The sequence below is a fragment of the Arachis hypogaea genome, chromosome 2 (genome assembly GCF_003086295.3).
Source record: "Arachis hypogaea cultivar Tifrunner chromosome 2, arahy.Tifrunner.gnm2.J5K5, whole genome shotgun sequence".
NCBI classification, from domain to species: Eukaryota; Viridiplantae; Streptophyta; class Magnoliopsida; order Fabales; family Fabaceae; genus Arachis; species Arachis hypogaea.
The window spans coordinates 81135461-81159737 of record NC_092037.1 but is presented as its reverse complement, the minus strand read 5'-3'; the positions used below and the strand labels follow the sequence as shown (position 1 = coordinate 81159737).

Sequence of the window (24277 nt, the reverse complement as noted above, 5' to 3'; positions counted from 1 at the left end):
TGAATTACCAGTATCTATGAAAGATTTCAGGCCGATTAGTCTCTGCAATGTAGTTTACAAGATCATCACGAAGGTCCTTGTTAATAGGTTTCGTCCTCATCTTGCGGAGATTGTTGGCCTGCTTCAAGGAGGATTTATTCTGGGACGAGGAACTCCTGACAACATCATTATTGCTCAAGAAGTCCTCCACTTTATGAAGAAGACTAAATCAAAGAAAGGCACACTGGCCTTTACGATTAATCTGGAGAAAGCTTATAACAGAGTTGACTGGAGGTTTTTAGCTCATACCCTTAAGAGCTTTGGTTTTCCTATACCTACAATAAATTTGATTATGAATTGTATCACTGCTTCTTCCTTAGTAATCATTAGTAAATTGGAGTCTATGATGAGGAATTTTCTTTGTAAAGGACAAGTTGATGGAAGAGGATTGAATCTTGTTAGTTGGAAGGTATTGTTTACTCCAAAAAAATATGGAGGTTTGGGGATTAGAGATTCTTATTGTGTAAATATTGCTCTTCTTGGGAAACTAATTTGGACTTTTTTCCAACAGCCAAACAAGCTATGGGTCCAAGTGTTGGATGCCAAATACCGATCATCTCTATATGACTGTTTTAGTTATCCTAAGAACAAAAACTCTCCCATTTGGAGGTGTCTTTGCATGGCTTGGGAAGTGTTGAAGGATGGGTTTGCTTGGTGTATTGGAGATTTGAACCAGAATTTTTGATTTTCTAGCTGAAGGAGAGAAGGACGGTTATCTAATGAGATGGATTATGTTCACATTTTTTATTCGAATCTTCGGATACAGGATATTTGGTCGGTTGGTAGGTGGCATTTGGATACTCTTTATTCTCCTTTATCTCAAAATCTGAAAGGTAATATTCTCTCTTACAATCCAGATGAACAAGCATGTCCAGAAGTGGGTTGGTATTGGTCTGGGTCTGCTGCCAAAGTCTATGACTCACGCAATGGTTACTTGTGGTTGTGTAAGCAGCTCTTTGGTTGGGAGGAGCGGGAGAATTGGCTTTGGCGTTGGTGTCAGCTTGTTCTGGAAAAGCATAAGTTTTTGGCTTGGTTGTGTCTTAAGAAGGCTCTTCCTACTGCAAGTTTTCGCTTTAGAAGAGGGATGTCATTATCGGAAAGATGTCCAAGATGTCTTTCTAGCCAGGAATCGATTTTACATTGTATTTAGGATTGTCCAAAAGCTCAGCTTGTCTAGCATAGGTTGGATATTTCTTGCCATCCTTTGAATTTGAAGAACTGCTTCTTGTATCATAGCAGAGAGCATCAGTTCAAGTTCTTTTCGGGACTTTGGTGGATATGGCGAGTAAGGAATAATGACATCTTTAATCCTCATGAAACTTGGCCTGCGGAAAAAGTGATTTGGCTGGCATTAACTTCAGAAAAGGAGCTTAGAAATATTTTTGAATTACAACGTATGTCCCTTCCCCCTACTCTAAATGGTTTTTGGAATCCTCCATCCATTAGTACTTTTAAGATTAATTGTGATGCTAGTTATTTTAGTTCGGGTGATAGTGTTGGTTTTGCTTGTGTTATTAGAGATTGTAATGAGAGTTGGCAAATGGGGTGTTTGGGAATGATTGAGAGTAATAGTATTCTTCAAAGAGAATTGTTTGCTATTTGGAGAGGATATCTCTTAGCTTGGGAAGTGGGTCAACGAGATGTTATTTGTGAGAAGGATTGTGTGGAAGCATTTAATCTTGTTACTCAAGATGATTTTGGGTTTATTGATCCATTGGTGCTCAAAATAAGAGATATCATGCATTGGAATTGGCGTGTTGACTTTCGTTTGATTATGAGAGATACAAACACAGTGACAGATACTATGGCAAAGATGACGATGAAGTTACGACTTTCGCATGTGGAGCTTCGTTCACCTTAAAAGGAGTTTAAGAGTGTAGTCTTAAATGGGACTATCCCTCTATTTAAGCAGTTCTTTATTTTGTTTGTTTTGTTTTTTTTTTTTTGTTTAATTTATTTCAATCACCAAAAAAAATAACTTAATCGTGAGATAAGTCCCCATCCTCGTGAGTATTTAGCAAGTTCCCGGTAAATTCCCATTGCGGGTAATTTTAGTTTTTTTTGCCATCCATAGTTGTGTGCACACTTTAGCCTTAAAAGCAAGCGTATTTTGTCTAATAACAAATATTTAAATATTTATTTAAATCACATTGGATGAAATTGCTTCTTTCTTTTCAGGGGAAAAAAATATGTTGAAAATTGTTAAGCAGCATAAAACCTTCTAGACCACATACGGCCAATGCCTGCAAAATTCAAGACAACAAAGGAAGCAGGGTGGGAAAAAATTGGGCGGAATGAATTGGGCGTGTTTACAACACAGATCTATCTTGCAGTAGGCTGTGCCATGGATTCATCAATGGACACAAAGTTCTCAGTTCCGGCCAGATCCATAGAACCAATAATGTTCTTGGACGAAAGTAGAGAATTTCTTGATAACTCGTCTGAATTGCCTCCAACCTCTCTCTCGATGGCGATCGCATCTTGGATCTCCTTGAGGACTTCTGATATTGGCGGCCGCATATGGCCGTGAGGTTGGACGCACATCAATGCTTTCTCTGCTATTTTCCACATTGATTGTAGATCATAATTGTTTCTTAGCACTGGATCAATGATACCTTGTATGTCTCCACTCTCAATATGTAATTTTGCCTGCAGAAAAATTAATAAAGCAACCACAAGTTAGGATATGTAAAATATGATTCAACATATTAAAATACAAAATACACAATGAAAATGAGTTAAATAACATATGTATAATATACAAATATATACAAATATACAGTGGCTGATTTAGTGTGTACATAGCATTTTTGTTTTCTCATTCATATAATTCATTAAACAAATTGTGTTGCTCTATACTTTGTAAATTCACTAAAATAACTATATATCTTTTCTTACTACAATATAATTTCACTCAACCATTATAAGACATGTTTATAATTTGAAAGACAGTACAAACTATTTCCAAGAGAATTACAAAGAATTTTAGAGCTATTAGCTCCGTAGTCCAAAGTCCAAAATTCATGTCTGATGAGAAACGAAAAACTCACCCACTGGACTATGTTTCGGCAATTGGCGCCAAAGCTGTCATTCGATATTGCTTCTTGACCAGATATGAGTTCAAGAAGAATAACTCCAAAACTATAAATATCACTCTTGTCAGTCAACTGCTGAGAAATATAGTACCTGTTAGGGGAGGGTATGATGTTAAGCATTGCAGTTAATATCAGATCATAGGGAACAAAAATCAAGAGATTGCGCATTAAACTTTGGTAACAACTAGCAAATAAGGTTTTAGAAAAAAAATAAGTGATGGAAAATAATTTAAGGAATTACTCAGGATCAAGATATCCTACTGTCCCCCGGACTATGCTAGAGACATGGGAAGCTCCATCAACAGCAAGTTTTGAAAGGCCGAAATCTGAAACCTTGGCTCGCATTTGCTTGTCAAGAAGAATATTGCTGGTTTTTAGGTCTCTATGTATGACTGCAGGAACACATCCTGTATGAAGATATTCTATTCCTGAACAAAGTACGAGGACATAAATATAATTAATTCATTGCCATCTATAATATACAAATTATAAGGGCCATTCAATAAGAAAATTAAAGGGAACAAAATAATACTGTTACTGTAAATGATGAGTTAGCATTGTAAACCTTTTGCGGCATCTTCTGCAATCTCAAGGCGCTTGATCCAATTGATGCTTCGTCCATGTGTTAATGGACCTAAATTAAATTGGGCATAATTGAGCATATTTAACTTCTGAATCTTGAATTAAATCATCTGGGCTTACCATAAAGATGTTCTTTGAGAGTCCCGTTATGCATGTACTCATAAATAAGCATGCTATTCCCTTCTTCGCGGCAATAACCGAGAAGCTGTACCAAGTTTCTGTGATGTATTCTTGATAGAAGAGTAACCTGGATCAAACATAAATAACTAAATATGTCTATTCATGTCAAGCCACAACAAAATAGCTGCAAATTGCAAATGTTAGAATAATGAAAGAGGTATACTAAATGCTACCTCATTGGAGAACTCTCGTTTGCCTTGGTAGGAATTACTGGTTAGAACTTTAACTGCTATCTCTTTTCCATCTTTCAGTCTCCCATAGTAAACAACTCCAAAACCGCCGGAACCAATTTTTCTCTCGAAGTTATTGGTTGAACTTTCAATTTCAGAAAAACTGAAGCAGTGAGCAGCTTCTGCGTTTGAAGGACCTTCACTCATGGTAGAACCAATACTTTGAGATGGGCGAGAGACAAGTTTGTCTATGGAGAATGTAACCACACAAATCAGCTTCTGCCACCTCAAATCTCAGAAAGGAACAATATATGATTCTGATTCATAGTCCTTACCTTGCTCATAATATTTTTTCTTTCCTTTACGCAAAAACAAGCAAGAGATGATAGTTGCCAGAAGAAGAACCGCAGCACCAGCAGATGAACCTATGATTACAATCATATGGCTTTGTTTTCCACTTTTCTTATGAAGATCAATGTTTCCAGAGTAACTGTTGAGGATCCAAATAAAATCAGTAGTCATATAAATGTGGTGATGTTTGAACAGAAAATTTGGAAAAGAAAAAAAATAGATAAATGAAAGCTTTGAACTATATGCGTTACAAGGGGTTGGTCGAATGACATGAAAGGAGGCACAATTCATATAAAGGAATGTCTGCTGTTCTATGCAGTACATGGTCTAATTCTTTATCATAAAGCAACCATTTAAAAGATGATACATAAACTCATAAAAGTGCTAAAATCTGGAAGACAATGACAATTGAATTGAACAAGATAGGACAACGTAAAGGCATCCATCATATCTATTATATAGTGTGCATATTTATCAGTATTCTTAAGATGCAGCATGCCAGTATTTCCTCTACTTCTGAATATGCAATGCAGCATTTTGTTTAAGTTCAAATTAAAATATATAAAGAATACTCACTTTATGACCAAATCTTCACTCAGAAGGTCTGAAGGTATTGTTCCAGATAACATATTATTTTGCACATACCTGAAATCATTGTAAGCATTATCTATAACCAATGTTACTCATTTTAGTGAGACAAATACATTCTATTGCTAATATCATAAAAAAAAAAAAAAAAAGGGCAACCCGGTGCACAAGCGTCCCGCGTTTAACGCAGGGTCCGGGAAAGGGCCGCAACCAAGGTTGTAATGTACGCAGCCTAACCTGATAATTATATCAGTGGCTGTTTCCACGTCTATTGCTAATATCATAATTGATAGAAATAAAAAATAAAAATAAATAAAAATAAAAAATTAATATGTAAGCTCCAGATATCTTACAATTCCCTCAAATTCGGAAGGTTCACCAGAGAGGAAGGTAATTGACCTGTTAAGTGGTTGTTTTCAAGATGACTGAGGGAAAAAACACATGTTACTCGTTGCTCAAAATTAACAAATAGTGATTAAGAGAAGGAAGTATCGGCAATTACATGATCTTTAAGTCCATGCATCCAGTAAAATCCGGTATTGTACCAGTCAACATATTTCCATCAAGCCATCTGCATCCATGAATAATAAAATCATTCCGCCAACCAAAACAGCGGTTTGATGGACAAACAATGAGGCATCACAGCTGCTTTGCAGAAAAATTAGAAAGCAACAAAGAACTTACATTTCAACAAGACCAGTCAACTTGGTAATGTCCAACGGAATATTGCCTGTCAAGTTTTTACCTGACAATAAACTGCCATCACCAGGAACATAATGCAGTTGTTTAGGGTCATTATTGATGAAAACTAATTCACATATGGACAAAATCAAAACCTTTAGAAAGATAAACATTTACATCGAAACAATTTTTGGCTGTGGATCTGAGCTACAGCGGACCCATGACCATGGAGCAGGTAGGCAAGGGTCACCCCCTTCTTGAGCCCAGTCTGCGGAAGAGTAGTGCGAAAGTACGGCAGATATAGTATCACCTGCAAACCAAGCGCTGAAATGGTTCAAGAAATAATAACAATAATAATTGGCAATTAACAGCACTTCTATGACACAAATACATGCTTATCAAGTAGTTACTCTAGGCCTCATTTGATAACTGTCTCGAGAAAAATGAAAGGCATAGTGACACAAGCCTATTTTGGAGAACGAGATAGAAATTAAAATCAAGCAAACAATTTTTATCCTGATTCAATTTGTCCAATTTTCTATCCACCCAAAGACTGAGGTCAGTAGAAATAGGTACAAAGACAACTGTTTATCTTGTCATTGTCTCAATATCTTCATATTTTTGTCATAAAACATTTACCAAACACAGCCCTATAGTTCCAAAAACATGTCATATGTTGTGTCTACCACTAACCATCAGGAGAACCATCACTTTTCTTTAGATATTTATTTATCTCCATGGCATTTAGAAGAGGGCCCCTGGTAGAATCAGATGTCTTGACAAATCTAAAGGACAGCACGAATGGTAAGGATAAATTGGTATATCCTGGTTCGTAAAGGCGATATTTCCCTTGAGCATTTTCTTCGATATTTACCACAGCCTTGCTCATATCATTGTGGCCTGGAAGTACTAGCCTGAATTTTCTTGATTCATTTTCTAGCAAATCTTCAATCTCTGCAAAATAGGTGAAAGCCCAACCCATACCAGGAAAACCATCCAAGTTTAGCCGGTAAGTTAAGGGCCCGTTTGTACCGACTACAGCTGTCTGCATTACTTTTACTGGTGGCATTTCATCTCTGTTAACATCAATTGACATATTGGTTGAAATTTTCTGAGTTCCGGCAGCAACATCGACAAGATAATTGGCTTTCTTGATAGAATCTGACTGCCAAATTCTATCGAATGGATCATCAGGATACCTGATATGGCAGTAACATAAACTTCATAAGTAAAAGGAAATTCCTTCTACAGTCAAAACTACTAGTGGCACTAATGCATCCTCCCAAGAGACATAATATGGGAAGTAGTTCCTTGCTATGAGGAAAGTTACCAGTATCAGACATTTCTGATTTAACTTCATATTACAACGAACAAAATAAACAAGTGTGAAATCTGCCAAATGAAATAGATCGTAGGTGTTGGGATTCAGAAATGCTTGGGGGGGGGGGGGGGTTCATTAAATTTAATTCCATTGACTTCATATTGCAACGTATATTTTGTCATACACTTATGACTGCATTTAGAAAAATACTTTTGCAAAATAGTATATGATTCAACAGACAGAGTTGGGTCAATACCTGACAGGAGCATCACTCTCAGCACCAAAATTGATCCTAGCAGAGACACTGAGGTAATATTGTTCCTCGATTTCTGTATAATAAACAGAACCATTGAATTGCCGGAGTTCAAGTGTAGAAATAAACGGCTTCCCAGTTGTTGCATTTGATAAACATACACTAACTGTAGGACTTGTAGCCAGAAAGATAAGCTCTATCACTTCAATAGTGTCAGCATCAGATATAACAATAGTAGACCAATGAGTTGCTCCAACAGAAATGTCGAATTTCGGATAAACATTGTTATTATCAAAGTTCCCATACAAGAATGATGCCCTCAGCAGGTATCTTGTTCTACTGTCAACATCAAGCGAGTAGCAGTATTTCCTGGAATCTGCCGGAAAGTGTCGAAGCGTTGTGTATTGCTTTCGTGTCTCATTCACAACCGATATAGTGCTTATTTCTCCGAAAGTCAGTTTGTCATCAGGAGTCCATTCGATACCAATTTCATCAGTGAAGTTTTCGTTACCTCCACAGTCCAAACTTATGAAACCTGCTTATAAACATGTCATATTTAGTCGCCAAAGAACAGCATAGCTGAAGTGAGTCAAATGCACAACCAATTTACTAAGTTGATCCATGTAAATATTATGCACATAATGCATAAGATTAATTCTTACTAAAAATAAAAAAGAAAAAGTTTAGTGGTGAGACGAATGAAGAAGTTTGTTACAGTAATAATTAACAGAGGCTTGAAAAATTAGCAGTATGAATCATTTAACGTGATTTTAGATTTTTAGCCGATCTTATGATCTAGAAAAACCACCGTGTTCCAAGAACCAAAATTCTTCATAGAAGAAGGTACATTATTCATAATTGAGGATTAATAACGGTTCTAATTTGGCATTTAATCACCATTATTAATTAAGTTGCTTATATCTTGCTAACTACTAATTTAACAGCTCTAAAAACATGATTTAACCATTAACCTTTTGCATCTAACTTATTTATGCTGAAAGATTTCCTGAATCTTTTTAAGCAAACTAACAACACTTTAATATAAATACACTTTAAATGGCACACAAGAAAGATTTAACCTTCAGAACTGAAAGAAAAATGAAAAATCATTGAACTCCTGAGTAGTTTGAAAAATTGAAAGAAACAAAATCCTTAGGGCAAATATCTACACACGAAAAAATAGGGGGAAAAAACAGAGTAAAGAAGAAGAACTACAATGATATTAACAAACCAGGAAAAAAAAAAACAATGCCAGAGTGCAGAGGTTGGTTTCAAAGCACCGAAAAAACATTATTTTAGTATCAGGTTAAAAAAAACAGACTTAATCTTCTTTACAGAAACAAATCCAGAATAAGAAAAAAACGGAGAAGAAGAAGACGAACGAGGGTAGTTAAGGAAGAAGAAGAAGAACGAGGGTAGTTAAGTAATCAGGTTTACCTGGCATCTGAGCTGAAGAAAAAGGGAAGAGAAGAAGTAGCAGTAATGAGAGAGAGAAGAGGAAGAAGAAGAAGGAGGGAACCCTTCTCTCCATTTTTCTTCGCTGTGAAGCTTTTCGTATTCGGTTTACTGTTGCCGAGAAAACCAAATCATGTAGAAATTATCTTTGGCTCAACTCAGCCGAGTGAAGGGACCCTGAAAACAAAAGTTCGTGGCACAAAATCTGATAATGCGTTGTTTTCTTATTTTAATTTTTAAATTTTTAATTTGAGTTAGTGGTGAAACTAAAAAAGAGAAATGAAAAGTGACACTCAGAAAGTGAGAACAACTAATATACCTGCTTCTCTTTTAGTCTGTTACCTTCCTTTTTTTTCTTTTAAATTTTGAAGTTTGAATGAAGTCTGATCTGATCTGTTACCCTTTTGAATTTTAATTACCTAAAGTCCTTAACAAGTGCTTTCTTTTTTTGGGATTTCTTTTCAGTACTCATTTTTTAGAATTTTGCTGGTTAGACTCATTAAAAAAATAATCTCTGTTCATTTTTATTGTTACCTCATCATTCTTATCCCATCGATTTAAATACAAAGACAAATGAACTTGAAGAATGTTTAGTGCATTTAAATTAATTTAATGTTGGAACATTTTTAATACTTAAGTGTCTACTGACTTCTGCAATTAATGAAGGAAGATACAAATACGACACTCCAAAATATACTGAAGCAAATAAAATGATTTATATTACTACACAAATCTTTAGATAAAGAGTGACTGATATTTTTTTATGCGAATCGGGGAGAATAATAGATGCTACCTCCTAGATAATTTTAATTTACGGGATTACAAGAAACATGTCCTTATTGTATTGAGATGAATGGAAAGAAATCAAAGAATGTTAGGAAGGAATTGTGTAAATTACTAAATTATAAAGAAATGGAATTGGAGTGCTGAAGGTTTATTGGGACAGTGCATGTGCAGGGCGTGGCATTGGCTAAATTCCAAAACATAAAGCATGCAAGGAAGAAGATTTGAGGTCTAAGAGGATGTGAGACCTGCTTCTACTCATTGACCACGGCAATAATTGCTTTTCTCGAGTAAACGGTCTTTGTATTTTTACTACAGGGGTCAATGGAATTTTTTTTAAATAAATAAAATAAAAAATATATTTTCCAGATATAAACACAAAAAAAATAATTTATGTTTCTTTTTTCGTGCATTACATATTTAGGCGCTTTTTTTTATATGAAAGTAAAAATAGTGATATATTTTAACATTATAATTTTTGGTGTTTTTTAAAAGTGTAGAAGATACATAAATCAAAAGATTTGATTTCTATACTTCAAATTTTTTAATTTCTTTTAACAGAAATTTCTCGGTCCGATTTCTGTATTCTCACAAATCCCTCGGTCTGATTTCACAAATTCCTCGATCCGATTTCTGTACTCTCACAAATTCTTCGATCCGATTTCACAAATTCCTCAATCCGATTTCTGTACTCTCACAAATCGAACGGTCCAATTTTTATTTATCTAATCAAATGATCCCACATTTAAAAATAACACTCTATCAACTCACATTTTACAAAAAACACGTTGGTATTTCAATATCAAAAACAAATTCTCACATATTTCATGTACGTGTACACAAAAGACGAATTTTTTAAAAATGTATTCGATCTCAATGAGAACGAGATGCGTTGAAAAAAATACATAACATATTTCATGTACAATTAGAATAAAATATGAGATTTATACCGAATATATCTCGTTTTCAATGGGAAAGAAATATATTTATAAATATCCCACTTTCACTGCAAACAAAACATTTAGTGCATATTTTAATTTTGTCATTTTGCAGTTTTTTAAAGTGTTTTAGAAAGATTTATGAGTTTCCAATTACTTTCAATGATACAAATACGTTCTATAGACATCAACATACTAAATCTAACCTGGCAGGAGCGCTTGATCCTAAGGTTGGTTCTCGTATTAGTTAAATTTTTTAATTTTAATTTAGTTAATTTTTTGTTACTTCAATTAGGTAATAATAATTTTTTTCATCATACAAAATTTATGTTATAGAAATAGTTTGTTTAGTAGTTAATTTTTTATTTTATTTTAGTTAAGTCTACTTTAGTTAATTTTTTTATTTTAATTGTTTAGTTAAATTTGTTTTTCTTATTCTACAAGGTTTATGTGCTAGGAGTAGTTAGTTAATTAGTGGCATTAATGTTAGGTTTTGAAAGTATTGTTTACGATAAATTCTAGGATGTATTTTTTTATATGATTTCTAAGTAATAATGTTATCATTGAGCATGTTTTTAGGAGAACTTGTTTTTGTTATGTTTGTATGTTTAAGTAGGTTTTGTTAAAAAAAAAAAGTAAGCCATACAATTTTATAGAGATTTACGGTGATTCAATTGAGGTGGATTAACCACATCATAGCACCTCTCGAGACTATATTGTCATACCTCAGGGAGGCCGACTTTAAGCATATGACATAGCTTAAGGATTTCTTCTTTAACAATACCCTGATCTTTGCTATTATCGAAAAATGGTGTCCAAAGACACACACATTTCACCTACCATTGGAAGTACTGGAGTAGTGTACGTTCGCACGCAAAGATGTGACATATCACTTGCGATTGCGTACAGATGGAGATTTGATTGGTGGATGCTTGAGGAATTTTCAGACCTACCATTCGCATCTTCCTTAGTGATTCCCTAATCTTTTCTATGGTTACAAGGAGATGCTATGATCACTTTGCTAAATGGCACCTTACAATACCGGAATGGATATTGAAGGGTTAGCTTGGATGATAGACATAATGACTCTACTTATCATCATACTATCTAATTGGGCATGATCTGCAGATATCATTGGTGCCAAACAAGTATGAGGCCCACCGAACTTACGGACGTCCCTGAAGTACAATATCATTATGAACATGTAAGTTATTTCTAAAATTCAAAATTCATATTTCACAAAAAGATAAAGGGAGACTAATCACTTACCAATAGCCAAGATTTTATCTCAATGAGACTTAAATGCTCAAAGGACACCCAGCTAAGCTCTGCGTGTATTGACAATAATACTTCAGATAATTAGACTCTACAATCTTGTACTCCACATCTTGTCGAATACTATAATACTTTACCTTATATAGTGATATGTGTGTGATACAAATAAAGAAAGTCTTTCTTAAGATAAAGATAGATAAACCATTATTTATAATAAGTTTAAGTATTATTTTGACTTTTATGGTTGTGAGTGAAAATCAAAATCATCCTTTATATTTAAATTATTTTTAATCTTAATTTAGATAAATTACCTCTAATACAAATAATTATAAAATTAAAAAATCGCTCCCTACCTAAATTCCCAAAACTCATCACTCTCATCCCCAACCCCTAGCAACACCCATCTTCAACCCTAAACCTATAACAATAATTTTATTACACCCACCAGCACCAATCAAATCATTCTTAACACCACCAAAATTTCTCCTCCAATGTCACTACCTTCAACAACAGATAATTAATTTCATTTGGTGTACGAAGAAAGCAAAGAAAGAACAAAGAGAAAGCAAAAAAAGAACACCTTAAACGAAGAGGAAAGAGACAGAGAAAGAGAAAGAGATTGAGGATGGTGATCGTGATGGTGTTGAGGATGAAGATAAAAGGATAGATGATTGGAAATATGATAGTGCTAGTTTATGATCTGATGCTGGGATGTGATATTTTTTTATAATTATTACAAATTTCTTAGGCTAAGAATTTATATTTGGAGGAGATAAAGAAGGATGTCTCTCACCTTGTTGTGACTTGGGTAAGGAACAGAGTAGATTGTACTAGAGGAATAGTTATTTTGTTTATTGCATATCATAACTAGCTTCGTTCTTAGTTCTGAGGTTGATTTGTTGTTTTAACTTTGGAGTTGTGCTTCTTTAGTGATAAGTAGCTGGTGCGGGATTTATAACCCACAAACTAACCGACAAGTGCACCGGGTCGTACCAAGTAATACCTCAGGTGAGTGAGGGTCGATCCCACGAGGATTGATGAATCAAGCAACAATGGTTGGTTAAACCACTTAGTTAGGCAAACAGAAAAGAGTGTTGGATGTTCAAAGAGCATTAAACAGTAAATTAAGAGTTTGAAGATAGCAGGTGAATAAGTTGGGAATAAAATATGGGAGAAAATAGTTAAGACTTCAGAGTTATCTATTTCTTGGATTGACTTTTCTTTCTAACTATTTTAATCATGCAAGATTTGATTCATGGCAAACTATATGTGATTAGACCCTAATTCCTTAGACCTTCCTAGTCTCCTGTAACATTCATTAACTGCCAATTCCTTGGTTAATTAATTCCAATTAGAGGGTGATGATCAAATTCCAGTTTATATGCCACAAGAATCCTAAATATCCAGATATAAGGGGATTATATGTCACGTATCCTGTTAAACACAAACAATTAGAAATTCAGGAGAATATGTTTTCAAACTGTTGTTCAAGTAAAGAGCTTTTCCAAGTTATACAAGAACTCAATTAGAACATGGGTCATACTTCCATTCCACCCAAATTCATAGAATAGAGAACGAAAACCATTCTTGAAATATAAATCAAAATATGAATTAAAATAGAAAAGTAATAATGTCAATCCATACAATAGACAGAGCTCCTAACCTTAACAACGGAGGTTTAGTTGCTCATTACTCAGAGAAGAAAACTAGAATTCAGGTAAACTGTAGAGTACCGAATGTTAATTGGTATAGAATCTTAATATCTTTTATATCTAATTCTAATTAATTTAAAATCTAATATCTAAACTAAAAAATATCTTTTCCTATAATATTTAAATTTAAATCAGAATTAATTATGGCAATCAGCAAGTCTTCAAGTGATGGATGGGGACCACTTACTTCGTAGGACCCACACCTGACTTGGGAAGTAACAGGAAGTGTTCCCTTAAGTCCTCCATTCTACAACCTCTAATTTGTGTTTCTTGGGCTGAAAACTGGGTCAAAAATAGCCCAGAAATCGCCCCCAGCATTTTCTGCATTTTTTGCATGTGGCGCATGTCACGCGTACGCGTCAGTCACGCGTACGCGTCGATGGTCTTCTTCGCGTGTCACGCGTACGCGTCATCCATGCGCCCGCGTCACTATGAAAAGCTCCAATTCACGCGCACGCGTCAGGTACGTGCACGCGCCATTCCTCACTGATCATCTTCTTTAATTATTGAGCTCCTTCCATTTGTGCAAGCTTCCTCTCCATCAAATCCAGCCAAATGCTACCTAAAATACACAAAATTGCACGAAACTCAAAGTAGCATCCATAGTGGCTAAAAGATAATTAATTCTTGATTAAACTCAATAATTTAAATGCAAATTCACTAGGAAAAGATAAGAAAGATGCTCACGCATCACAACACCAAATTTGAATTGTTGCTTGTCCTCAAGCAACCAAACTAATATAGGCTAAGGGTGTGAATTTGCATGAGAATGAGAGTTTACTTAAGCTCAAGTCTATTCTTGAAATGGGGTTTATTCATTGTAATTTTGAACAGTTTTGGCATCTCATTCTCCTTTGAATCAAAGGAATGTCAGTGTCATTCAGAATTAGAATCCGGATCATATTATGAATTCTCTGATATTTATACTCCAGTTTAATCCTTGAATACAACATAATTTTCTTTAATTTATTTTATTTTATTTTTTTGGTGCTTTGCACCTTGAGCCTAGCCGTGACATTAAATGTTTTGTCTCAAGGGTTACTTGATACTAAAACACCACAAGCACTTAACTGGGGAACTTTCTTTAAGTTCTGATTTTTCTTTCATTTACTCCCAGACAGTGGTGCTCAAAGCCTTTGGCATATTCTGTTAAACGCACTTGGTCTCGACTCTAAGTGTTCTGTCTCAAGGATTACTTGACACAATCACACCACAGCATATGACTAGGGAAACAACTCTTTGAGCTTTCAATCATATCTAACCTCCCTAGTTATTGATGCTCAGAGCCTTGGACCTTGCTTTTATTAATATATATTTTTATCTTTTGCTGTTTCTTTTGCTTCAAGGATTAAACTTTTGGTTATTTCAGAGAATTCATAATAACTTTCTAGATTCCTGTTCCTTTTACATCAACATCCTTTAATTCAAATTCAACTATGCACTGTTCATATCATGCATTCGAAATCACAAATAATACTACCATATTTAAGTAAATAAGACTACTCTTAAATATAACTCAATTTCTCATGCAATACATCACTTTTTTTTCTTTTGAATTCAAGCTTTAGTGAGCAATACATAAGACAATTTTTTTTACTAAAAGTACTAAAGATCATGCAAGCAATTGGTGCGCGAAATTGTGAACAATACTTTTCACAACTCTCATAATCCCCGGTCATGAACCCCAAAAACTTGGTGTTCAATACCATGGCATTACACAACTTCGCACAACTAACCAGCAAGTGCACTAGGTCGTCCAAGTAATAAACCTTACGCGAGTAAGGGTCGATCCCACGGAGATTGTTAGTATGAAGCAAGCTATGGTCATCTTGTAAATCTTAGTCAGGCAAACTCAAATGGATATGGTGATGAACGAAAATAAACAATAAGATAAAGATAGAGGTACTTATGTAATTCATTGGTGGGAACTTCAGATAAGCGCATGAAGATGCCTTCCCTTCCATCTCTCTGCTTTCCTACTGTCTTCATCCAATCCTTCTTACTCCTTTCCATGGCAAGCTTATGTAGGGTTTCACCATTGTCAATGGCTACCTCCCATCCTCTCAGTGAAAACGCTGCCTATGCTCTGTCACAGCATGGGTAATCATCTGTCGGTTCTCGGTCAGGCCGGAATAGAATCCATTGATTCTTTTGCGTCTGTCACTAACGCCCTGCCTGCTAGGAGTTTGAAGCACGTCACAGTCATTCAATCATTGAATCCTACTCAGAATACCACAGACAAGGTTAGACCTTCCGGATTCTCTTGAATGCCGCCATCAGTTCTAGCCTATACCACGAAGACTCTGATCTCACGGAATGGTTGGATCGTTTGTCAGACGAGCACTCGGTTGTCAGGCGATCAACCATGCATCGTGCAATCAGGAATCCAAGAGATATTCACCCAATCGAAGGTAGAACGGAGGTGGTTGTCAGTCACACGTTCATAGGTGAGAATGATGATGAGTGTCACGGATCATCACATTCATCAAGTTGAAGAACAAGTGATATCTTAGAACAAGAACAAGCGGAATTGAATGGAAGAACAATAGTAATTGCATTAATACTCGAGGTACAGCAGAGCTCCACACCTTAATCTATGGTGTGTAGAAACTCCACCGTTGAAAATACATAAGAACAAGGTCTAGGCATGGCCGAATGGCCAGCCTCCCAATGATCTAAGATAGCATAAAAGTGAATATAGCTACCAAAGTCTCTAAATACAATAGTAAAAGGTCCTACTTATAGAGAACTAGTAGCCTAAGGTTTACAGAAATGAGTAAATGACATAAAAATCCACTTCCGGGCCCACTTGGTGTGTGCTTGGGCTGAGCAATGAAGCATTTTCGTGTAGAGACTCTTCTTGGAGTTAAACGCCAGCTTTAGTGCCAGTTTGGGCGTTTAACTCCCATTTGGGTGCCAGTTCCAGCGTTTAACGCTGGGATTTCTGAGGGTGACTTTGAACGCCGGTTTGGGCCATCAAATCTTGGGCAAAGTATGGACTATCATAAATTGCTGGAAAGCCCAGGATGTCTACTTTCCAACGCCGTTGAGAGCGCGCCAATTGGGCTTCTGTAGCTCCAGAAAATCCACTTCGAGTGCAGGGAGGTCAGAATCCAACAGCATCTGCAGTCCTTTTTAGTCTCTGAATCAGATTTTTGCTCAGGTCCCTCAATTTCAGCCAGAAAATACACAAACTCATAGTAAAGTCTAGAAACGTGAATTTTAACTAAAAACTAATAAAAATATACTAAAAACTAACTATATCATACCAAAAACATACTAAAAACAATGCCAAAAAGCGTACAAATTATCCGCTCATCACAACACCAAACTTAAATTGTTGCTTGTCCTCAAGCAACTGAAAATCAAATAAGATAAAAAGAAGATAATATGCTATGAATTCCAAAAACATCTATGAAGATCATTATTAATTAGATGAGCGGGGCTTTTAGCTTTTTGCCTCTGAATAGTTTTGGCATCTCACTCTATCCTTTGAAATTCAGAATGATTGGCTTCTTTAGGAACTCAGAATCCAGATAGTGTTATTGATTCTCCTAGTTAAGTATGATGATTCTTGAACATAGCTACTTATTGAGTCTTGGCTGTGGCCCAAAGCACTCTGTCTTCCAGTATTACCACCGGATACATACATGCCACAGACACATAATTGGGTGAACCTTTTCAGATTGTGACTCAGCTTTGCTAGAGTCCCCAATTAGAGGTGTCCAGGGTTCTTAAGCACACTCTTTTTGCCTTGGATCACAACTTTATTTCTTTTTCTTTCTTTTTCTCCCCTTTTCTCTATATTTTTTTTCGATTTTTTTTTCATTGCTTTTTCTTGCTTCAAGAATCATTTTTATGATTTTTCAGATCCTCAGTAACATGTCTCCTTTTTCATCATTCTTTCAAGAGCCAACATTCATGAACCACAAATTCAAGATACATATGCACTGTTTAAGCATACATTCAGAAGACAAAAGTAATGCCACCACATCAAAATAATTAAACTGTTATAAAATTCAAAATTCATGCAATTCTTTTTCTTTTTCAATTAAGCACGTTTTTATTAAGAGAGGTGATGGATTCATAGGACATTCATAACTTTAAGGCATAGACACTAAAACACTAATGATCACAAGACACAAACATGGATAAACATAAGCACTAAAATTCGAAAAACAGAAGAATAAAGAACAAGGAAATCAAGGAACGGGTCCACCTTAGTGATGGCGGCTCTTCCTTCCTCTTGAAGATCCTATGGAGTGCTTGAGCTCCTCAATGTCTCTTCCCTGTCTTTGTTGCTCCTCTCTCATGATTCTTTGATCTTCTCTAATTTCATGGAGGATGATGGAGTGTTCTTGATGCTCCACCCTTAGTTGTCCCATGTTGGAACTCAATTCTCCTAGGGAGGTGTTTAGTTGCTCCCAATAGTTTTGTGGAGGAAAGTGCATCCCTTGAGGAATCTCAGGGATCTCATGATGAGTGGGGTCTCTTGTGTGCTCCATCCTCTTCTTGGTGATGGGCTTGTCCTCATCAATAGGGATGTCTCCCTCTATGTCAACTCCAACTGAATAACAGAGGTGACAAATGAGATGAGGGAAGGCTAACCTTGCTAAGGTAGAGGACTTGGTCCAACCTTTGATCAAAGTTGACCCTTCTAGTGTAAGGATGTTCATCTCCTTGCATCATAGGCAAGTTTGAATGCCAACCTTACACTTTCCGGACTAAAATCCAAGTATTTCCCCCGAACCATAGTAAGATAATTCTTTGGATTCGGGTTCACACTTTGGTCATGGTTCTTGGTGATCCATGCATTGGCATAGAACTCTTGAACCATCAAGATTCCGACTTGTTGAATGGGGTTGGTAAGGACTTCCCAACCTCTTCTTCGGATCTCATGTCAGATCTCCGGATATTCACCCTTTTTGAGTGAAAAAGGGACCTCGGGGATCACCTTCTTCAAGGCCACAACTTCATAGAAGTGGTCTTGATGCACTCTTGAGATGAATCTTTCCATCTCCCGTGACTCAGAGGTGAAAGCTTTTGCCTTCCCTTTCCTCTTTCTAGAGGTCTCTCCAGCCTTGGATGCCATAAATGGTTATGGAAAAACAAAAAGCAATGCTTTTACCACACCAAACTTAAAATGTTTGCTCGTCCTCGAGCAAAAGAAGAAAGAAGAGAGTGGAAGAAGAAGAAATGAGGAGAAAGGGAATGGCTTTGTATTCGGCCAAAGGGGAGAGAAATGGTGTTTAAGGTGTGTGAAAATGAAGGAGTGAAGGAGGGTTTATATAGGAGAGGGGGAGAGGGATGTTCGGTCATGTGAGGGTGGGTTTGGGTGGGAAAGTGGTTTGAATTTGAATGGTGAGGTTGGTGGGGTTTTATGAAGGATGGATGTGAGTGGTGAAGAGAAAGATGGGATTTGATAGGTGAGGGGTTTTTTGGGGAAGAGGTGTTGAGGTGATTGGTGAATGGGTGAAGAAGAGAGAGAGAGTGGTAGGTGATGTGTGGAAAACGATCCAACACAAAACTCACTGGCAAGTGTACCGGGTCGCATCAAGTAATAATAACTCACATGAGTGAGGTCGATCCCACAGGGATTGAAGGATTGAGCAATTTTAGTTTAGTGGGTGATTTAGTCAAGCGAATCAAGTTTTGGTTGAGTGATTTGTGTTTAACAGGAAGTAAATGACAGTAAATGTAAAGGGGAGAGGGAAAAGTGCAATAAAGTAAAGAACAGGAAAATAAATTGGCAGAATCTTAAAGAACAAGAAACTAAATGACTGAAACTTAAAGTGCAAGAAATGTAAATTGCAGTAACTTAAATGGCAAGAAAGATAAATGGCTTGAACATAAAAGGGAATTGAGGATTGGGATTGCAGAATATAAACAGAGAGAAAATAAATTGCAACAATTAAGAGAGCAAAAATGGAATCAGAAGCAATAAGCATTCAAACAGAAAGGAAATAAAATGCAGCAGAGGTTCACAGAAGAACCTAAAGTAAATTGTGGTCTCAGGTCTCAAGAGACTAGGTAGCAGAGCCTAGATCTCTATTTGCCTTCCTAGATCCAAGTTCACAAAGCAATTGACAGTAAATTGAAGAAGAAGCAGTAGAAGAACAGAAATCAAATTCAATTATGCAGAAAAGGATTTAAAGAGAATTTAGATGGGAATTGAGACAGAATTTCCTCAATTTCACACACCCAAAACTCAGAAACAGAAGATTAGAAGTGCTCAGGCAAGAATGAGGAAGAAGAGAGATCAATTCTCCTCCCCAATTCTCAGAATTCTCAGAACAATTGCCAAAGCTCAAAAGAAAGGTGAAAGTAAAATTCAAAAGTAAAGGTAAAAGTGGTAAAAGGTAAAAGTTCTAATTACATCAAACTAGCTTCTATTTATACACTTTCTATTCTTGGATTTTGGGATTTGGATGGGCTTTTGATTTGGTGAAGAAATGAATTCAAATGGATTTTTAATTTGAATTTTTGGCCCATGAAAAGTCACTCCCAGGAGGCTGCCCTGCCCTTGTGGAGTGCAGGGAAGAATTTGGTGCGTTGTGGTGCGTCCTTGGTGCGGCCTTGGTGCAGTCTGGTGCGGCCTGGTGCGTGAAATGCTGCCCTGCCCGCGCCAAGGGCAGGGCAGGAAAAGTTGGTGCGCCACGGTGCGTGCTTGGTGCTGCCAGGAACGAGAGTTGGTGCGCCAGATGCTGCCAGGGACGAGAGTTGGTGCGCCAGAATTGCTTCTTGGTGCGCCACACACAAGATTCTGCCCTGCCCGCGCAGAGGGCAGGGCAATGTTCCCTCTTTCACGTCCCGTGTTCGAAACACGGCTGTGGCACACTTTCAATTAATTTTCTTGGCTTCTTGGCACGACAATCAACCTTAAGTCCTAACTTCCTCATGGTTCCTTGTTCGAATCTTGTGGCATGCATGGGTGACATTTTTCCTTTGAATTCTTTCCTTGGTGAGCCCGATACTGCCCTTGTGGAGGGCAGGGCAAGGTTCTCTTCCTCTTGGTCCCAAGGCACATTTTGTGCTCTGCCCTTGTAGTGGGCAGGGCAGAGTTGCCTTCTCTTCTTGGTTCTCTTATGTTGCCCTCCTAGAGGGCAGTCTGCCCTTGTGGAGGGCAATGTTTGCCTCCCCCTTGCATGCGGCACGCTTCCTATCACTTTGGCCACGCTTTCCTTTCCTTGGGTTATACTTCTTAGGCCACGCTTTTCCTTTTCTTTTCTTTTCTTCACCTATAATAAACCAAAACAACCACTCCAAGTATCACTAAATTCAAGAGGCTTATAAATCAATTAAAATTCAATTAAAATTAGCTTAAACCTCATGGATTATCATTAATTTCATGGTGGTTGCTTGATTTAGAGAAGTTATGCATTTTCACTCCAAATCACTTACTTAAGATACAAGAAAGTGCATAAATGCTAACAAAACAAGTGAAATTAGCTTGAAAAATGGGTATATGATGACTTGTCATCACAACACCAAACTTAAATCTTGCTTGTCCCCAAGCAAGCATCAAAATTAAGAGCAAATGGAATGAATAAGAAAAGGATACTTATCCTTATTATGCAGATAGCAGAACTTGATCTATGGGGCATTTATGCAGACAATGACAACTTAGGTTATTATTCCTGTTACATAATATACATTTTGCATCAAAGGTTTGCTAAACTTGCTGTTATAAGACTCACTCTTTGATTCCTTCCTTGCTAACTTTTCTTGGCTTACAATGCTTAACAAGCTTATTATTCTTTTAGAGGTTGGGTGTCAAATGCTGCAGCATAGCCTTTGGCTTTATTTTCTTTTCTTTTTGCTCAACATCTTTCCACCACAGACACATGGCTCACAAATTCTTCCTAGGATCATTGATGCCCAGCATCTCTTTGGATAACTAAATGTTCTGTATCTAAGTTGCTCTTTATTGTGGATTTTCAATTGGCCATCCCAAATCAGTTGATCTAAGTGACCGGGTTTTAAAATACCCCTTAGAATTTACTCATCCAAGCAGATCTTAGTACAAGAACACCACAGGCATATGTCCTAAGGTTCAAGCTATTGGTGTCCAACCTTTATTCTTTGTTTTTCTTGCCATTTTGGCTTTTTCTTTCCCTTTTCTTTCTGTTTTTGTTACCAAGGGCTTTTTCATTATTGATAAGAGTCTTTGTAACAGCAAGCTAACTCACAATTGAATGAGAATGATATTATGCAACAATTATTTCATGAGTTATGCATTTAATCAAACACATATACCACCACCAACTTCCATTCATACTTATGCAACATTGGATATTTCACTTTTCAATTCAAACCAAACTCTTTTATTTAAGCATATGGGAAACAAAATAATTTTCAAGCTAAGTGATGGATAGCAAGCATTATGCAGATTTATCATTTTTCTAGCTATTTATTAACTAACTAAAATGAAAAGCAAAGAACAGAAATTGCATAAAGTAAAAGAAATGATTGATGGAGGCATATCATGTTTCAGACATGCATCTCCTTATTAAAGACATGAAAGAGGAAATATGAAAGAACTTTGCCACCTTCTAATGGTCATGGCTGCTGCTTGATTCTCCCTTCTTCTTCTTTCTCTTCCCTGTCTTGGAATAATCTCGGATCTCTTCACCAGGACATCTTCTACCCCAAACAGAATCTAAGAGTCCTGAGAGCCCAAAATCTTCCAATCTCTTAAAGGTTGATTCAGTGTATTGATGAGATTTTGCTTGTTGCTTGGCTAAGAATTCAGGGCATTGTTCAAATGGCTTGATCTTAGGATTGAGTGTTGGCAGATTGTGGGTTAAGTATTCCAACCTTGCTTGCATGTTTTCATCATACTCCATTCTTTGTACGTGTCTAACTTCTCCCATGGTATGATGAACATTCTTCCATTGATACAGGTTGTGACTATATTCCTCTGCTTTAGCTTGACTAAAATACAGCTTATCATATGATTCTTTGAATTCTTTGTATTGCTCTTTTTGCCCTTCAAGAATCTGTGCTTGAAATTCTTGCTGCTGAGTCATCATTTGTTGCTGCCATTTCTCTTGTTTTTCCTCCATTTGATGCTGCCAAGCCTCTCGTTCCTCTTTTTCTTTCAAAAATTACTCCATAAATTCAGGATGGGGCTCTAGATATTTCTCTTGGCCCTCCTGATTTTGGCCTTGTTGGGCCTGCATGAGTTGATTTTGACCTTGTTGAGCCTGCATGAGTTGCTGAGATAGTTCTTCAATTGATCTTTGCAATTGGCTCATATCTATGGCATCATAAGCTTGATTTCGTCCTTCCTCTCTTTGTGCTCTCCTTTGTCTAGGAGCTACTACCCCTTCTTGGTCTTCTTCTTCATTCGTTCCCTCCATGCTCTTCTTGGTAATCCATTTTCCTTTCTTCACTTTTGTTGTGTCCTCATCTTCAAAGATTACATTAGCTCTGTCACATAGCCTTTGGATGGTGCTTGGATGTCCAAGACCTTTTGATTTGCTTGTGCTATCGGCCATTTCTTGAATACTGTCGGCTATGAGTTGTGCAAGATTGATCTCACCTCCATGCAAGATGCAGTATGTCAAGAGTGCTCGTTTGATTGTGACCCAAGAGGCGTTTCCAGTAGGAAGGATAGATCTCCTCACTATTTCATACCATCCCTTAGCCACAGGAGTAAGATTTATCCTCCTTATGTGACTTGGAATTCCCTTTGAATCTCTTTCCCAATCTGTATTCTCCATGCATAACCCCTGCAGGATCTCATCAGGATTATTTTTTATTTGCATTCTAGCCTTATAACTAGGCTCTGCATAGGTTATGGTTCTCAACTTGAGGGCTCTTGTGATAGCAGCTGGGCTAAAACTCAATTCAACCCCTCTGACATAACTTGTGTAGGGAGCACTATTCTTTTTTTCTTTTGCAGCATTTGCATAGAACTCCCTGATCATTACTGCACTGATATCAGTCAGAGGAGCACACAAGAGTTCCCACCTTCTTTCTCTAGTAATTTGCCTCATGATAGGGTATTCTCCTTCCCTTAAATCAAGGCATTTCTCATAGATGACATTCTTTGCCTCCATGAACCTATGATATCTCCCTTCATGGAATTGGGATCTAAACTTTCTTGCATCAAATGATGGAGGTTCGGTTACCATAGGTTCTTTTCCCGGCCTTCTTTTTGAGCTTGAGGAGGCCATTGAGATTGATGTGAAAAGAAAGAAGAAGTGAGAGTAGAAGAAATATGTGTTGTGTTTGGGAAGATTTTTGGTTCGGTTTTGATGTGTGAGGTGAGGGAATTATGTTGATTTTGGAAGTGGAAGAGAGTGTGGTTTTCATATGAATGTGGCTTGAATGAAAATGTTTATACCGTGTTGGTGCCAACGGCTACTTATAGGTGAGTTCTTCAAGCCTTCCAACAAAACCATAATGAGAGAGAGAGGGGCTCGTTGGTGCTCATGAAGGGTTAAGATTGGTTTGCTCATTCAAGGAATGCATGAGATGGACGGCTTGCATGTGTTGTTGAGGCTTTGACGAGGATCCTTCTTCCATTGGCTGCATGTACCTCGGTGTTCAATGTTGCATGCATGCAAATTTTGTTCCCTATGAGCACGTTTTCCTAGGCACATGTGACCTTCTCCTAGCTTTTGTCTTAATCTTTTTCTTCCACCTGAACCAAAACAGCTAGCTTAGAATATTAATATAACCGTTGGCAACTTATTTGCAGTAATGAAATAAATTGTTTTGGTTTGTTTAATAGTTATTTAAATTTTTTTTGTGATCAATTGTGTCCCTAAATAAAATGCTAAAAGTTGGTGAACACCAAACTTATCTTTTATTGAGGGGATGGCTTAACAATGCAAATTGTTCTCA

General features: G+C 36.8%; 1 protein-coding gene across 2 annotated transcripts; it reads right to left on the bottom strand.

Annotated features, from left to right (window-relative positions):
* Positions 1–2189: 2189 nt before the first annotated feature.
* On the bottom strand, positions 2190–9619 carry LOC112743248 (probable LRR receptor-like serine/threonine-protein kinase At1g67720). Of its 2 annotated transcripts, XM_025792470.3 has the most exons (16): positions 9035–9619; positions 8698–8892; positions 7264–7795; positions 6380–6885; positions 5864–5996; positions 5690–5761; positions 5508–5576; positions 5359–5430; positions 4994–5062; positions 4402–4556; positions 4070–4314; positions 3837–3963; positions 3700–3768; positions 3376–3562; positions 3090–3225; positions 2190–2688 (listed from the first exon to the last, which is right to left on the bottom strand). In XM_025792470.3, the coding sequence occupies exons 2-16, from the start codon at positions 8789–8791 to the stop codon at positions 2362–2364; spliced, it is 2793 nt and encodes a 930-aa protein (XP_025648255.1). In that variant the 5' UTR covers positions 8792–8892; positions 9035–9619; the 3' UTR covers positions 2190–2361. The 2 variants fall into 2 exon arrangements, with proteins under 2 accessions (XP_025648255.1, XP_025648258.1); XM_025792473.3 differs by lacking the exons at positions 5359–5430; positions 9035–9619 and having other exon boundaries at positions 8698–8931.
* Between the last annotated feature and the right edge of the window lie 14658 nt (positions 9620–24277).

Bases quoted from the DNA above. Each gene is read 5' to 3' on its own strand.
- LOC112743248 (XM_025792470.3), bottom strand. From the start codon at position 8,791: ATGGAGAGAAGGGTTCCCTCCTTCTTCTTCTTCCTCTTCTCTCTCTCA. The intron at 7,796-8,697 runs GTAAACCTGATT...GTTTATAAGCAG, and splicing joins TTCTTCAGCTCAGATGCCAG to GTTTCATAAGTTTGGACTGT. The intron at 5,577-5,689 runs GTAAGTTCTTTG...TCATGGATGCAG, and splicing joins TTGACTGGTCTTGTTGAAAT to ATGGCTTGATGGAAATATGT.